General features: G+C 39.3%; 1 protein-coding gene across 2 annotated transcripts in view; it reads left to right on the top strand.

Annotated features, from left to right (window-relative positions):
- The window catches only part of STK32B (serine/threonine kinase 32B), a 171,702-nt gene that overhangs the window by 111,121 nt on the left and 43,131 nt on the right, over positions 1-17,450 (top strand). The window contains exons 5-6 of one of the 2 annotated variants that reach the window (XM_074147465.1): positions 8,006-8,043; positions 17,101-17,190. In XM_074147465.1, coding sequence (XP_074003566.1) covers positions 8,006-8,043; positions 17,101-17,190 — 128 coding nt within the window. The remainder of the gene's footprint in view (positions 1-8,005; positions 8,044-17,100; positions 17,191-17,450) is intronic. The other variant, XM_074147466.1, reaches the window with a different exon arrangement.

Here is a 17,450-nt window from a genome sequence, read left to right as displayed (position 1 = left end):
ATTTAATATTTGAGAGAATCAGGTACTCAGTAAACTGAGCTTATTGGAATTATCCCTGCATGACTTCAGGTTGTTATCCAGTTATTGTTGCATTATACTGCATTTTTTTAACGGTAACAGCTGTTTTCTAGACTTTAACACTTGCATGTAATAGTCAATGCAGACTCCTAGTCTTCCTATAGCATTCCCCATATCCAATGCTCACCATTGCTCACTTTCAGTAATGTTCAGCCTCGAGAAGAGCAGGCTCTGGGATGACCTTGTAGCAACCTTCCAGTACCTAAAGGGAACCTACAGGAAAGATGGGGGGGGACTCCTTACCAGGGAGTGTAGAGATAGGACCAAGGAGTAATGGTTTTAAATCAAAGGAGGGTAGATTTAGATTAGATATTAGGAAGAAATTCTTTATTGCAAGGATGGTGAGACACTGGAACAGGTTGCCCAGAGAAGCTGTGGATGCCCCATCCCTGGAAGTGTTTAAGACCAGGCTGGATGAGGCTTTGAGCGACCTGGTCTAGTGGGTGGTTTCCCTGTCCGTGACAGGGGGGTTGGAACTTGATGGTCTTTAAGGTCCCTTCTAACCCAAACCGTTCTATGATTCAAGGTTTATGCTACACAACATAGAGTTAGATTGTCAGCACTAAAGAGAAAAAAGCACGAGAAAAACTTCATGAGGGTTGAAATAATGTCTACTGAAACCGATGTAATCCTTCCATTGACTTCAAGGGCCTCTGTCTGGATCTTGCTTCTTTTGCATTCTTATGACAATGCAAAATCCATTTAATTTAATTTCTCTGTTGGATAATTTGAAACGATCTCTGAGAAAAAAACCCTTTGCATTCTGCAAGGGCATAGGCTGCCTTAACTCTAAGCCAATGAATTTTAGTGTTATATGTGTAAATATGGGTTCACCACATTCAAACTGAGACAAGCATATCTTGTGACCCACGGAGTTTTATCATCAGTAGGCTCTAGGCATTACTGCTGCCTCTGCAGGAAGTTTGTTACGGGCTGCAGTTCCAGTTGTGGTTTATAACAAGCCACTCAGTCGCTGTTCCTGACCTAAAGGGTGGAGGAAGACCTCCTTGCTCCCTACAGAACTTGCCTATACATAAAGGATCATGGGAAAATTCAGGTTGAAAGGAACCTCAGGAGGTCCTGCCTCTAGTCCAACCTTCTGCTTAAAGCATGATCGGATGTGATATCAGGCCAGGCTTCCCAGGGATTTATGTAGTCATGTCTTGAAAAACTCCAGGGATGGTGACCACACAACACTTCTGGGCAGCCTGTTCCACTGTTTGACCATCCCCACAGTGAAAGTTTTCCTTTATATCCAGTCTGAACCTCTTGTTTCAACTTATACCTGTTGTTTGTGTACAAGGTTTTATCTTTTGAATGAAAGTGAATATGTGTCTTCTGTCTATTAAAATGAAAGCAGTTAAGAGCTGCTTTAAAAAAAATCTAAGACTAAGTTTTCTCTGTAAGTTGCCTTTGGTTAATGAAGACTTGAAACCTCAATGGTTCTTGTTCAGAGAAAACCAACCACCACTAAAAAGTGGAAATACTCCTAATAAGTATTACACACTGGTAAAACTGCTACCAACTGAAATGCTCATAGATGTTACTGTGGGATTTTAGAAGCTCAAGAGAATGGAAAAATGATAATACATTAGATCCTGCTCTGAGCCAACAAGGCGAAGAATGAAATCTGTCAGATATAAAGTTGAAAGAATGTACTTTGGATTTTTCCTGATCCCAAATAAAGTGTTAGGGGTTATTACACATGTGAATTTAGACCCATCCAGAGCTGTTATAACCGAAATAATTCCATTGACAATATTAAAAAGCTGCTTGGACAGGCAAAGAACAGCTGTCACTGTGTTAGAAACACATCAAATCTTTTGATGAAATAAGAAGAAAATATAGACAAAAGCAAAAAAATCACAAATTTAAACTGGCAAAAAGCCTGTGCTGTATGTATGTGTGCTGAAAAATATGAAAGCAGAATAAAACAGATGGGCAGTGTTAGTTTTTCAATTCTCACAGGTTTAAAGAAAAGCATAGATCTTGTGTTTGGCATTATTATTGATGTGTTTCAAAAAGGTGAAGGGAAGACAGCATCTGTAGGAAGACAGCATTTGCTGTAGAAGTGCTTTCCTAAATCAATTAGATTAATCTTAGCTGGAGGAACCCTACCTGGTAGTTCTGTTATTCACATCAATGGCTAAATCTGTGTTTAAGCCTCTGAAACATTTTTATGCAATTATGTCTTGTAGTAATCAATTTGAGTTAATTCTCAGTTGTATAAATAAAAGCCTGTTTGTTTAGTTCACTTCAGTTTCATGAAATATTAACCTTGCCTCCATGTTCCAAAAGAAAAGTTCTATTGACCATCTAGATACTATTTATTATTTGGTATGCCTGTCACATCACATCTTACAGATCTCTTCTGTTAACTAAACAATCCTAATCTGTTTGTCCTTTACTCTCAGGGAATCTTTTTGTTCAGCCTTCCCCAGATCTTTTCTTTTTTGACTGTTTTCTTTCAGATGCTATGAAATCAGGTAATCCAAAGGACCCACCTTTATTTTAAATTAGAGCATAACACTTTTTTTTTTTCAATATTTTTCTGCAACCTACTTAGAATTAGTTGTTGTCAATGTGAGGTGGTAGTCAACAAACCAGGCATTTTTTTTTCCCTTGAAAAAACTGGGCAATTCATGGTTGACTTCACAAACCCCACACCTTTCATTTCTAGATCAATGTTTCAAGTCCAGTGAAAAGTTACAATGTCCTGGTTGCTAACTCATAGCAGTACACACAAATCTTTTTTGGAGATTGTTCTGGATTTCAAGATATAGAGAAAATGGCATCATCACATGTTTTTCAGTCTTCTTTTCTATGACTATTTGACCTACATAAGGGATACAAAAATGTGTCCTCTGGACGGTTATTTATGGTTGTTAATCATGATGAGTAATTCAGTTTCTCCTTCTGATGTGTATATATATGTAATTTGTGTCTATTCTTCATTTTACCTAATCCTGGCAATATAATCACCTAGTTTTACTCACTGAGATTTCTCAGAGCCCTCTTCAGGTGAAATAATCTTCATTCTTTTATCGCTTTACATAGCTAAAAAATATTATGTTACACCTTTCCAGTGCAGTACGTTTCAATTTTAACCTCCTTTCATGCTGAAGGTAGGCTATTTATTCCTACTGTTTTCTTCATGAGCATTCAAGCCCCATGACAGAATTTAGGATATCAAAGCTCTGAATAGCTTCCAACTGCAATGGGCTATACCAAAGACTCACTAAATTCCACATATACAGTCCTCTCCCAAGTCTCTTCTCTCATGAACTTCCTTGTTGCCAAAAGGAAGGGGAATAAGAACAATGGACTTTGAACTTGGATACATTATTTTTCATCCCCTCACAGATTAATTCCAGCTGGAAGAGACCTCCATAGGCCTCTAGCCTAATGTTCTGCCCAAAGCAGGGTCAGCCTTCAGATCAGACCAGGTTGCTTGGGGTTTATCCAGTCAGGTCTTGAAAACCTTCAAGGAAGAAAACTGCACAACTTCTCCGCTTCTTAATTTACATAACTGCTTTTACCCCACTTAGTAAAATCAGAAAGAATCATTGATGGAGGCAGTAATTGAAACTGCAGGAACTGGAACCTATGTCCTTTATAATCATTGTGAGCCTTTCCAGGGAGTTCAGAGGACTCTGGCATATGCAGTGAATGTGAGTCAAGCCACACTCACGGTTTTCCTCCACGCAGAGGGATATCTTCAAGCATTGGATGCCCACTTGACCTAGATATTCTAGAAGATACAAATAGACTATTAATCATTCTTCCCTAATTGGAAATTATATGCAGCACCTTTTTACTGTACTTTCATTCTTCAGACAGCTTTAGTTTGACATTTGTAGCTAAGGCAATTGAAGAAAGCTAGAAATGGTTTCACAGGCAATATAAACAAGGGGCAATTAAACTGTGATTTTTCTAATTTTTTTCTCATTTGTCCACACTGCTGAGTTTCTTGGGCCAGCTGTTATGTTAGTTATGTCCGGTCCTTAGCAAAGACTTTGAAGATTTCTCTACTCCCATTTCTATGTTGCTCTGATTTTTCTGTGTATAAAAGGAGTGCGAGTAGCACCAGTACAGACTGAGAAAATTGTGTTTATGAACTCTGTGACAAGGACCCTGCTGTAGCTTTGCTGGTCATTGCTTGGTGAATGGTTAGAAAGCAGCCTAGGGCTCTTCTGAATCCAAGCTGTGAGTGAGTTTGCTCCTTGCAAAAGTCCTTCTTTTTCTCTTATGAGCTGATTTAAGATACTTAGATTATGAAATGAGTGTTTCAATTCATTCTTTTAGCTAGGGATATGCATAACAGGAAAACCCTGAAGTGAAGGCATTGAATTTCACACCCTATTGTTTGAACATGCTTGCTAAGGGGAAAAATGTTTTCTGAAAAACTGATGTGTAATCAAAACTGAATTTCACTTACTTAGCATGTTTGAATTTAAACAGCGAAAGAGTTTTTATTTTTTAAATCCACCTTCCTACATAAACAGTGTTTTTACTGTTTACATGAATTTAACTAGAGTATTTATTTAAAGGAACTAGCTGTCATTTGTGTAACAGATGCCAGAAGCCGTCCATTCTGAATATATCCAGAAACTTTAATCGCAATGCTCCTAGACCTGCCAAGTCTTTCCCTTGACTGTGTTGAACCCTCCCTGCCCTGTACCTAGCAGGCAGCAGTCAGCGCAAAGGCAGAGCAGTGGCCTTGCTTCTCTGCAGTCTTTGGAGCTTTCAACAAGCTGCCTCTGGAGAGAAGAGGTTTTTGTGCCACGCTGTAAACTGGGGACAACCGCGTAACAAGTGCTGCTGGAAGGGACGCTCTTGACAGTGACCCTGCACTTTGCTTTCTCACCTGCCATGTGAGTCTCTGCATCACACACATCTCCAGGCATGTGATCCCAAAACAGCAGCTCCTACTTAACAAACTTTTTCACCTTCTGGCTTAAGTTAGCCCATGACTTATACTTGCCACAAAAGCAGTTTAAAATAACGCATTTGGGGATCTAAGGCACAGTTACGAGTCTATCAAGTTGCCTCAGGGACTGAGGGGTTGTGCTGCTCTTTGCAAGGCAATACACCCACCCCCAGCTACAGTCCTGCCTCTGAGCAACATGAGCAAAGTCGGCAGAGCCCACAGTGGGGAAGATCCCTGAGGCAGGAAAGGCTTTATGGTCTGTGTACATCTGTATCAAGTATCATCCATTGCCTGAATTAGTCACAGAAAGATAAGCACAGATCTAATTTTACCACTCAACTTTCTGAACGTTACAGATGCAACTGCATGAAAAATATATTTGATGATACATACAGTTGCCAAGTGGATTTGTCAATGTCTTTTCTGGTGCCAACAAAAATGTATAGTTTGTTTAATGGTGCAATACCACAGCAGATATTCACATTGTTTAAACTCATCTTCTTAAAAAAAAAAAAAAAAAAAGGCACAGTATTGTAATGAGCAATCCCTGGGTACCGCAGTGTTATACAAATGGCAGTAGCTCATAAAGCTGAATTTCTCCTTTTGATCAGTCATTAGGAAGCCACAGAAAGGCCCTAATATACTTGGAGGTGACCCCCAATCTTTTTACCCATGTGAGAGCTGCAGAGTCAGATTGTGCTTGTTAAACTTTGTGAAGACAAAATTTAAAATATTTAATTCAACAGCCCAAACTATGGTGTGCATATTTCCAATGAAAGTCATTGCTGTATTTTCAAGTTGCACATCAACCACAAAAACTATTCAACAAGAAATCACAATTCCCACTCTTATCAGAAAACAGTTATCAAAAACCAGAGATCTTTTTCTAACTGGCAAATGTATTTGATAACAGCTGAAAAGTAGCTCTTCCAAAAACTGTCTCATCAATTGAGAGATTAGATATAACTTTATGTATAAAAATGCATAGAATTTCCTATGATACTTCAAAGAGAAGTTTCTTAGTATAAGCAGATATTTAGTCCTACAGTTCACCTGCAACTCACAACTTCACCCATATGAAAACAAGAAAAGGAGAGGTTTTTGATATGGTAAATGATATGTCAAGTGAATACAGGGGAGAAGAAAGAGACAAGTCAGAGTTTGGAGGTTTGTGGGTGACATGGGCTCTAGGAGAAATTTCCCCTTATATTACACATATAGCTAGAACTGCTGCTGAATCAGGCACACATAGGTAGCCTATAAATTGTGCAGAAGAAATACAATATTTCATACTGAAATATCGGTATAATTTAAAATTTCCATTCCAGATGGTAATTCGTCATGAGATCTTTTTCCTTACACAGACACATACATATCCTACATTATTCCACATGTGCAGTGAATGATTCAAAGTAATTTCTTATTTATCCTACGTTTCCCCAGCTGCTGCCACACAAATTGTAAACATAATCTTAGTGTACTTCACAATTTCATATGATTCTCAGGAAGGGATAGAAAGCATGGAATTCAGAATACTAAACTGTAAGCTTCCTTCTTTTGTCAAGATGTAGAGTTTGGGTGATGACTGAGCTCATATTATGCAAGCCATATACTTATTATAATTGCTATTGCTGTCTTATTCCTGTATGATGTTTACTTTAGAAACCATTCTCTAATGAAAACTTAAAAAAAAAACAAAACAAACAAACGTGTTCTGGTATATCACATTTTCCTTTTGCAACTTTTCACTTTTTTCTTTATTCCATTTATGGGCATATTGAAAAAAACTTGTTAGCAAAATTTAAGTATGCATTAGTATGTATTTCAGTCAGGATAGGATGTCCTAGGAAATGTTTATATTGGAATAATCAAGCTATCCCTTGACTAAAAGAAATTACGCGGGTGGACGTGTTTGGAGTTCATTTGCAGACTCATTTGACAGCTTATTTTGACAGTTTACAATGTGTTTTCTTTTGAGATAAGTGGAAAATTCAACCCAAGGGATAAATGTTTTTCTCAAGGTGGACTGATGCATCTCCCACTCTGGCAATGCCATGCTAAGAATGTGGCTTTGAGATTACATGAAGCACAAGCCACCAGAGAGAAGGTGGTGCCTCGCAACACTGCCACATCACACCCACCAAGCCACCGGTGGAGCCAAACCAGGGACACATCCAGCACAGCAAAGGGAAGAGATGAGTTTCCCTCATGACAGGTCTGCATCATGAGCAATGATGCTAGACCAATAAAGAGGGTGGGAATGCCGAATAATGGTGGGGAAAAGCTGTTTCCATCTCTCCTGACAACAGCATGATTCTGTAGATCAACAGAAAATGATCCTGAAAGTGCATCTCTCTTGGGCAATGGTGTTCCTTTGTGCCGAGTTGAGCTGATGCTTCAGCACATGATAATCTCCATCCTCCCTTATTCCCACTTCTTTCCCCAGCATAGTACCTGCCATTACAGACAGCCAAGTGGGGGTTCAGGGTCTAAAAGGAGAGCTGCTAGACTTAACCAATTAGCATATGATAGATAGCAGGACTCCACAATAAGTGAGTGTGTGTGAGCGTGGCAGATTAGCGTGGTCTGGCAGAAAGGGTAGATCACCGATGTTTCCAATTAAATGATTTCTTGGGTCTGTCATACATAGAGTCCCTGAGGCAATCAGGCACCTCCTAGATGCAAATCTTCCATCTCGTTGTTCCTGCTGCTATAAAGAATAAAGTACATAATCTTGAAAACCAAATCCATGTCAATGCTAACCATATGAACAAAACCACATGAAATGGAAACCTAGAGAGCCTCTTTAGAATGCATGTGTTCTCAGGGCAGTTAAAAGATATAGATAAAAATTATTTGCCTTTCTGTATGATATGGTTTTCATTGGTTTCGTAATGATTTAAGTGACTTGGCCCTCATACCCATATGGGGAAAACTCTGAAGTTACAGGTTTTCTTTGGGTATGAAATGTAATGCATTCCTTTCCTTATTTTACAGGGACATCAAACCTGACAACATACTACTGGATGAGCATGGTAAGTGAATATTGACTACTTTCTCTCAGATATCTCCAATTCTTGAGATCTCAGTGACATGCTCATGACATGCTTTGTAAATCAGCCTCAGATATTGGATTCCTACCTAAATCTGGTCTTTCTCTGCAAAGTCCCTCTGTCCACCTTGTGGATTTTATAATACCCTTCCAACCATGAAAAAAAAAAATGCTGATCTGGCACTTTAAAGACTTGAAGAAGAAGAAATTTAATATGAATTGAGAACACCAGGGACACCTGATGAAAAGAAGTTAATATTTTATTAACAGGATTACTGTGAATCACCATAATCCCTTTTTAGGGCCCTATCAGTAATACAATTCCAAGCACTTATTTTCTCTTTTAGAACTTCTGAAGGGCTAAGAAATTTCATATAGCAAATTATTTCTCATGTGGGTGTCTGAAATTACTTTCCTGTATTTAGAAATGGAATTTGGAAATTTGCCTCTAAGTCTGCAAAATTTTAATGGCTCTACATGTAGTTTGGCTTAAATAACATAAAAAACACTGGCCAACATAATCAGATTTGAACTTTCAGTACCAATTCCATGACCTCAAACAAAGAAGGTATGGTATGAAAAAAAAAAACAGCAGATGATTTCTTTAAACTTAAATTTTACACATATTCGCTGTCTATGAAGTATTTTACTGAAACCTCATGCATCTTTTTGTAATTATTCATAGGAAGAATATGAGAAAATACAGGTAAAGAAGACATTAACCTTGTATCAGTTAGAACAGAAATACATACAGGAGGAAGACTAAATGGAGAAAGGAGGTGTGTGTTTGCTACTGTGAGAAAGTCTTGTTGTGCTTTGTTCACCTCAGAAATTGACTATAAGCAGTTAATCTTTGCGAAAATATAAATTTGAAATGATGCCAACATTACCATTATCTTCCATAGCCCATTGCAGAGCTGCTGGGTATGCAGGTGAAAGATGATTAAAGAGGTAACATTGTGAATCGCTGGAGTTTGACCCTGGCAATATGGAAGCCAACACAGCTAAATAATGTGGGAGTTTTAAACCATCTAGAACTTCAGGAACTTAATGTTTCAGATCCATAAGTGTTAATGTTCCCTAGACACTAATATCGGCTAATAAGCATGAAATAGAAATCTCTTCTCTTTAAGTCCTGGGTGAGTTAAAGATGTCAAAGGCAACATGAAATGACTATGAGTGTGTTAAATCTCTGATTGACAGCCTTTGAAGTACAGTTGCCCTTATCTCTCCTTGCCTCTCATCAAGGTCGATTACTGCACAAAGTCAGCCTCTTGCAGGAGCTTTCCTGTGGGGACTCAAGTATTGCAGAGAAGAAGCTACACCAGAGTGAGCGATGTGCTGCGAAATGAAGGTTTTTTGGTGATTATAAGCAACAAAATTATCTGTAGCCAGCTTGGAAATTTTGGGATGGATAGCCCCTTTTCTGCAAAGCAGCAAAATACTACTCCTTTGTAGCACACCTGCAGACAAGTGGTGAAACAACCACGTTTCTCCAGACTCACAGACAGACTGTGGTCAGCAGAACTCACTACCTCATGGATCCTTGGTTCACAGACCTGTTATGTGGTTGGGAGATGTAATTCTCTCAACCTAGATAAGGGGCCACACACCTCAACTCACTAAATGAGGTGACATCAGTAGGACAGGTGTCTGTACTGTGCTCATCACTACAGGCTTCCTTTACAATTAACTGAAAGCCACAGAGATGTTTTCAGTCATCTGATCTATGTTGGATGTCTGCACTATACACTAGTATCTATTTCTCTTTGGTGACCAATACCTAGGAAGTTTTGAGTAAAGATATAGGTGTCCGCCTTGTAGATGTACGCTTTGCAAAATGAATGTTATCCTTGAAGTCCATAAAAACTTTGACTAAGCCACAACATAGTAACGTTATTTTTAGGGAATCATCAGATTTCACTTAACGGAAAAATGGGCTGAATGTATGCTCTATAAATAAAATAGGCTGTAGAGGAAGCATAGCAAATTCACCTAATATGAGTCTAACCAGGTGCACAGGAAGGAACTTTATTTTAGCCTCTGGCCTCTAAAATGACACAACAGTTTCCTGTACGTTTGACTTTACCCCTAGGTCTTTCTTACAGTTCATTAAACAAACTGTGCTTACAGAAAGTATTATGGAATTGGGTATGCACAATATTTAGGACTGAGAGCTTGTCTCAGTGAGTTAGATATCTTTGACCTCACTGAAGAAACCTGTTTTGGCTGAAGTCAAAACGTAGTGTTACGCCATTCACATTGCCTTACATCTTCAAGCAGTTAAACTAATCGACTTTCATCACGTATACCAAGATTATAGATTATAGGTATTCCTGTTCATTAAAACCAATTTCACTACAATGTATCTGTAGGGCTTAAGGAACATACCTCAGGAATACAGGAGTAGTGAAAACAGGAGATTATTCTTAACTCATAAAAAATTATCAATCTAATTGACAAAGAAAAAAACCCACAAAAATGTATACAGCATATTCAGAATCATTCTGGCAAAGGAAGCCTGAATTTTCCCATATACTTTTCAGCAAAGCCACTTCTCAACACTGCTGAGCACAAATTCTGATGTGTCAGTGGACGTAAATGTTTGATGATCATGAGAAGTGTAATGTTACATGAGAATGTGGTAATCAGCTGCTTAAAATAGTGTTCAGCCCCTAGCAGAAGACGATTGTCTAGTTTCCTGGAGAGATTCTCCATCCCATAGAGGAGTCTCCTCTGAGGACACTCTGAACTGGAATAAGACCCCTCTAAGGAAATGAATGCTGTCCATAAAGCTCTTTTGTTACGTTTCACCCTCACCTTTGCCAGAAAGGTCTTCCTCTTCCTCTTACAACTAACACTAGTCTCTAAATTTAGTAGTAGTGCTCTGTTCTGCTAACATGCGTCTGAAACACAATTATTCCAGTGATAGCTGAAGGGACTACCTGATGGTTCAGGAGAGCTATTATTATTTTATTGTACAGAGAAAAGCATTATAGAATTCTCTTAATAATAGCATTGTGCTTCCTCTACTATTCCTTTCATTTTAATGGCTTAGAACAATATAACTGAAACGACAGCATTTAGAACTGTAAGCTGGCAAGTCTGTTCCATGTATTTTTTTCTGAAATATGAAAGAAATTAAAGATGACTTTACATATTTCCATGATCTATTAGCTATGATGTCTAAGTAGATGTGGAATGCCTAAAATACAGAAAAACAAGCAGTGGAAAACAGATTAGTACATTGCTTTTTTTCAGAGTTGAGAACATAATTTCTACAGCTCTTTGGTAGCACTACTGATATTAAGATTTCTGGTCATTCTGCAGAAATTATGAGGCTCTACTTTGGCATCCAGGTTTTGCATTGTGCAGAGTTACCACACCATTATTACACTCTTTACTGGAAATTTGCAAGGGTTTGATTTCCTCTCAGGCAAGTTCTTCAGGACATTGTTTCATAAGACTCGCCAAGGTGCCTGCTTGGTTTACCAAGGAAGAATTCCCTGCTGGGTCAGATCCAAGACCTCAGCCATTATTCTGTTGCAACCCATGGCAAGAGGAGATACTACTCATGGAATGTGCCCTTTGCCACTTGGTCATCAAATACTTCAGCGCTTCCTGTCACCCACAATTTCTGTATTAGGAAATTAGAGTATCTCTGTATATTCCCTTTTGAATCTGGATGAGTCTTTGTTAATGAGTTTGTTTACTGCTTCTTTGAAGCAGCTGCTGATATTGGCTTCTACAACCTCCTGGAGCAAGTTCACCATCCTTCATAAAAGAAAAGTGTTTTCTTGTATGTGCTTTAAAACATTATTCTTTCAAGTAAGCATCTTTTACTTCTAGAATTGCATGATTTGGTAGATCATAGCTTACAATCACAATCTTCATGATATTAAAAAAAATCCTTCAGCACTCTTCTGCCAGGTAAAGAACGTCAGCCTTTTAAATTTCTTCTTATAAGGCACTGCTCCAGTCCTTTTGCCCCTCTCCCTTCCCACAGATAGACTTACAGGTATGCAGGCTTTCCGTTTCAGAGCAGGAGAGCAACCATATTGGATCAGAGATCATATAGTTGAGTTTCTTATCTCCAAGAGTCTCCAAAAAGTGAGTGACAGAGCAGGATATAAAATGAGACAAGTTTTTGTATTACTTCCCCCACCTACTCACCCAACCTCCAGCCTTTTGTGACTGAGGCATTTCCTGAGCTGGATACAGTTTCCACACATTTAGTAACTTTCAATGGCCTTTCCCGTCATCTTTTCTGGTGATCCCTTGAGTGGAAGGAACGTTTAGCATCTTTAACATCTTGTGGCAAAGTCGTCCTTAGCTTAAACACAGAGTATGTGAAGAGTCACTACCTGTTTGTTCATTTTGAAGGTGCTACCTGCTAATTGCACTGAATGCCTTCTCCTTCTAGTCTTGGAACTGTTTTGTGGTGGTTCTCCATATTGAAATCACATACCTAATATTTCACTCTTAGGCTTAACAGGACTAATACTATTTTATTAGGTTTGGGGGTTTTTTTAGACTGGATTTTTGCATCCGTTAGTGACAATTATACTCAGTAATCATTTCTCTTATGAGAGAGCAAGGGAGATTTAAGCTGGCATTAATATGTGCCTTATTATATGTGATTATATTGTTTTATGATCATCAAAGTTTTCCTTTAAAACTCTATTTCCTTGATTACATGAGAACCTCAGCTCTCATTTGAAAACTAACAGCAAAATTGAAGGATGCAGCCAATGATCAATCTTGATTTTAAAACCAAAAATAGGATGGAAAAAAAACCCACCCATAAATTCAGTATTTTGAATTCTGATGTTATCTTCTGAACAACAGAATTGGCAATGTTATTACTGTACAGTGATATCTGGGAGACGTAAAGTTTCTGTTAAAGATGTACCTAGTGTGTCTGCACTAGGACTGGTCCCTATCACACCCACAGACAGTTTTCAGGGACTGTATCTCATTTAACCCTCCGATGCTGATTAACAAGATGAATGTCCTCAGCATAATTCACCCACCTGAAGCTATCTACACTTATTTTTAAGTGTTTAAGTATTTTTAAATATTTGAAACTTTTACATACCTACACGTAGGCCATTAAAGAGCCTACCCTTTTGAAACATGCAGCCTCACTGAACCCGTCTATAGTGGTACAGGAAGGTTTCTAACAATCTCCTTGAAGATGTGGCAAAATGCCAAGACATGCCAAGTTCACGTGGATATGAGCTTACGCTCTTGTGCATAGTACAGTTGAACCCAGAGAGAGGCTTTTAAAATTGTTCATAGGGTTTGACCTTCTGAGGGCAAACCAGACCTGAATTTGCTGCAAAATATTACTGTGTTGAGATTTCCCATCAGCTCTGATGCATGCTGAGTCGGTGGCATTAACTCCAGTCTGGTGTTTTTTCTCCCTGCCCTCACATTCACCCCTTTGGTTTCAGACTCTGAGAAATTCAATGAGGTTTGAAGTCATGTACATTTTCCTCTGCTAAATGTTAGTCAGCCAGCCCCAGCCACCTTTCAGGACTTGTTTTAATTGTCATTACGATTTGTTCAAAAATGAAATAATAGTCCAAGCAAAGATCATTTGCTGTTTATCTCAGATACTGAGATTTCAAGCCACGTGGAAAAGTGAGGCATAAAAGCCACACAGCACTTCTGAAGTGCAGGCATAAAACTTCTCAAAGTCAATACCATAGGTATTAACTTACAAATTTTCCCTGTTAAAGCCTTAACTGGAAGCTGATTGGAGGAATGCAATTTTTAAAACAATTTCCACTGAAATACTTTCTGCTTGCAATGTATGTGTTCATGTATGAAAAATCTGTGCAGTCTGGGATGATTTGAAAAAGCCACTCTGCAGCGAGCCAGAGGAATATGGTTGTTCGCTTTTTCTTCCCTTCTCTCCTCCATCATCTTGTTATCATATGGGATCATGCCACCATGGGGATTAAGCAGTAAGCTCTTTCCCTGTGATACTTGAATTTACTCAGGTACTGCTGAATCTGTAGTGCACTGTTCTGCTTCACAGCTCTTCAAAGCTAAACCCAAGTGGCACTCACATACTGCTTGGTTCAATATGGTACCAGATACCTGAGAAGGGAGCTAGGGGACAGACTTGGCTTTGACATTTAGTTGTTCACAGTTATATCCAGAAAGGGAAATCAAGAATAAGGTGTGAAGCTCAGATAGGAAAATGTCCCCATGAATTGAAATTTTGGAAACAGTGTGAAATAGCTAGTATCCCAGCATATTTACTAGAGTAATAGCAACATTTCTTTTTCCTATATGCAACAGTTGCAGTAAAAAGATGTCTTAGAGGCTGATTAGAAAGACTCCTATAGAAAATTGGGGTCTAACTGTCCCTTGAAATATTCATACCAGGAATTAAAATCTTTAAAAATAAAACCAACAAAAACCAAATCATTGGACTTAAAATTTGAGTTGATACTGTTGAGTGGTGTGTGCAGGCTGGCAGATCTCTGCCTCAACATCCCTCCAGCCCTCCTCCGCAGGCATAGGGGATTCATTCTCCACCACCCCCTGCTCTGATTCAGCCCCAGGTGCAGCCTCTCTCCCTGCCCACAACTCCCACCAAATGCTGTGTACAGTCCCTGTGGCAGCACAGCCTTCCGCCTGCCTATGGGACACCTTGCTTTCCCCCCATAGCCAATTAGCAGCCCTCTAAGCAATAGGCAAAGGCTCCCCGCAGGCAGCCCGTGGGCTGTGGGGTGGCTGTGTGATGGGGTACAGCAAAGGTGGAGTTTTTCCAGTGGTACAGACACGGCTCTGCTGTGCTCTGCTACACGTACAGGACCTGAGCATTGCCTCTGTATCGGCAGCAGGATGCAGAGGAGCTGTGCAGAACCCATCTTCCCCATCCATCCCTTACCTTGCAGAAAGGCATTTTTAACAAAACCCATCAACCAGCGTATGCAACATTTCATGTGTGCTATTTTGGGTTTGTTAAATGAGAAGAAATATAATAAAAGGGAGAGAAAACAATGCACGGCAGGAGAGGCAATTTTCATTGCAAATCAACTGTTTGGATCAGTCTGAATGCATATTATGCGATAGGTGTTTTGCAACAGGCTATCATGCTGGCAATCTAATAGGGAGCATCACTTACAACGCTGTCATTTAAATGACAGAACTTTATATTTATCTGTCAAAAAAAGAGAAAGTACTAGTCTATCGAGTTCCTTGCGGCTTTTCGTTCTATGGCACACACAGAATTGCTTGAAACTACTGCCATGAGGTGGCTGTATGTGGTTCAATTATCTTTTTCAAGAAGACTTCTGCGTGATGTTTTGTTATTGTAGAAATAAACTGGAAACTTGCTACTCACCAGCCTTTAGCTCTGGCCACCAGGAAGGAGGAACACCAGCTTGAAATCTGATGGCAGGCTGGGCTGTGAACGCTAATTCTGGTTATGGCAGCCTAACAATTCCCACCCCTTATAAAGTGATTTTTTTTTGTCTGTTCACAGATTTTTGCTGCAGATTTTGAGAAAAGTGCAGAAAGTATCCAAACCATTTCACTGAAAACTTCTAACACTGAAATAGCTTTAAGCTTCTACATTTGGAGAAATAGCTTTAAGTTTAGCAGTGGGGTGTGCCTTCTTCCTTTTCCCCTTCAAAACCAGCTCTGATCTGGCCAAATTAGGGGACTCAGAATTTCAGTTCACACACGCATGGCTACAGACTTCCTAGAGGTTGGCAGACAAATTCCCTGCGGACTTTGAGCAGGATCTAGGTTAGACTGTCGGAGCAGCATAATCTTTTGTTGAGACTGCTGTTCCTCAGTCAGGCACTGCAGTAACATTCAACATCAGTCATTCGTTATGCTCCTCATCTTTGGCAGCAAATATGATAACAACCACTCTCACTTAATAACTGTATGATGCCTAAAGCCTGCTCCATTCTGTGGACTGATTGGGGTTGAGATCTTGATTAAAAATAAAAATATCACAGGAACCTGTCACTCAAGACTCTATTTCTACAGATGATGTATTAATCCTGGTCTGAGCGCAGGGCTAAGCCAGGGAAGGGAGTAGCTTTCCCTGTACTCTGTCCTCCACAATGGCATTGCCAGATGTAATCACAGAGAGCACAGTATCTGCATCACTCCCCAGTATAAAACTAGTACTTAAGTAGAAGATGCAAAACCTAACAGCAGACTTACCAAATTAAAAGTCTGCCGATACATTTTCAGGCTGGATTTGAATTCAGTTTACCTGCCTAAGGCAAACCAGGATTAACAGCTATTGCTTTGCTGTGGTGGAGCAATTTAACTTATGCTTGTTGTAAACCACCCCAGGAAAAAAGTAATGACAGGAGGTTTGGGCCATCCAGCCTGATTAGTTCAGTTTAAGTCAGCTGTCTGGCTGGTCAGGCAGCAAGACCGCGGGCTGACTTGTGTCACTTATCTTTCATCTTGCAACCTGCTGTCAAATGAGTGATCATTTGGGACCTGCTGCTGTTACACACAAGCTCTTCTGCTACCATGGACCTAATTTTATAGTTATTGTACAATAAAAATACCCTTTTTATTCTCAGCTGCCTTTTTGCCCTGAGGAGACTCAGAAAAAACCAGGCTGATGGAAATTTGAAGTGGATGTGACAGCAGGCAGGTGTCATGACTACCTGAGAATGCGAGGGGTGGCTCTAGTTGGGGATAAGGAGAGGCAAATTTCACACACAGCTTCACAAAATTCAGCACTGCTCCTGTTGCTACCCAGCTACTGTCCCTAATGCACACCGCAGGAGGAAGCTCAGGGTGACCAACCAAACAGGTTCTGCACTGAGAGCAGATAGTGGACACAACCATACAGGAAAAGTATTCCATCATGTTGCTGCCAATATGATTTTCCTAGTTGTAAGCAACACTTAAGAGTAAGTTTCCATGACTTGGTATGAATCTTTCCAATTTAATTTCTTTCCATTATCACTTAAATGTTAAACAAGGAAGGAATATTTGTATGATGTGCTATTTTAACTTCTGTTTTCACTTTTTATAATTGCAGGACATGTTCATATCACTGACTTTAACATAGCAACCATAGTGAAAGGCTCAGAAAAAGCTTCTTCTATGGCTGGCACAAAACCCTATATGGGTAAGTTTTCAAGACCATTTAAAAAATGTAAGAAAACACACAGATTAATGTTAACTAATGGTATATTAAAAGGATTTTAAGTTGTAAAAGCATACAATAAATGGGATCAACTTCTTTTTTTGACAGTATATATGTGTTAGCAATGGAAAACATTGGAGGTGAAGGGATTGGGCAGGAGCTTGGTTTGCACACTACTTTTAGTCAGGTTATGTTCAGTTTTTTGAAGCAAACTCAGGAGAGTCTCAACTGTGTCACTTCCT

This window comes from Numenius arquata, chromosome 5 (genome assembly GCF_964106895.1).
Source record: "Numenius arquata chromosome 5, bNumArq3.hap1.1, whole genome shotgun sequence".
NCBI classification, from domain to species: Eukaryota; Metazoa; Chordata; class Aves; order Charadriiformes; family Scolopacidae; genus Numenius; species Numenius arquata.
The sequence above is the reverse complement of the archived record's forward strand: the minus strand, read 5'-3'. Positions and strand labels throughout refer to the sequence as shown.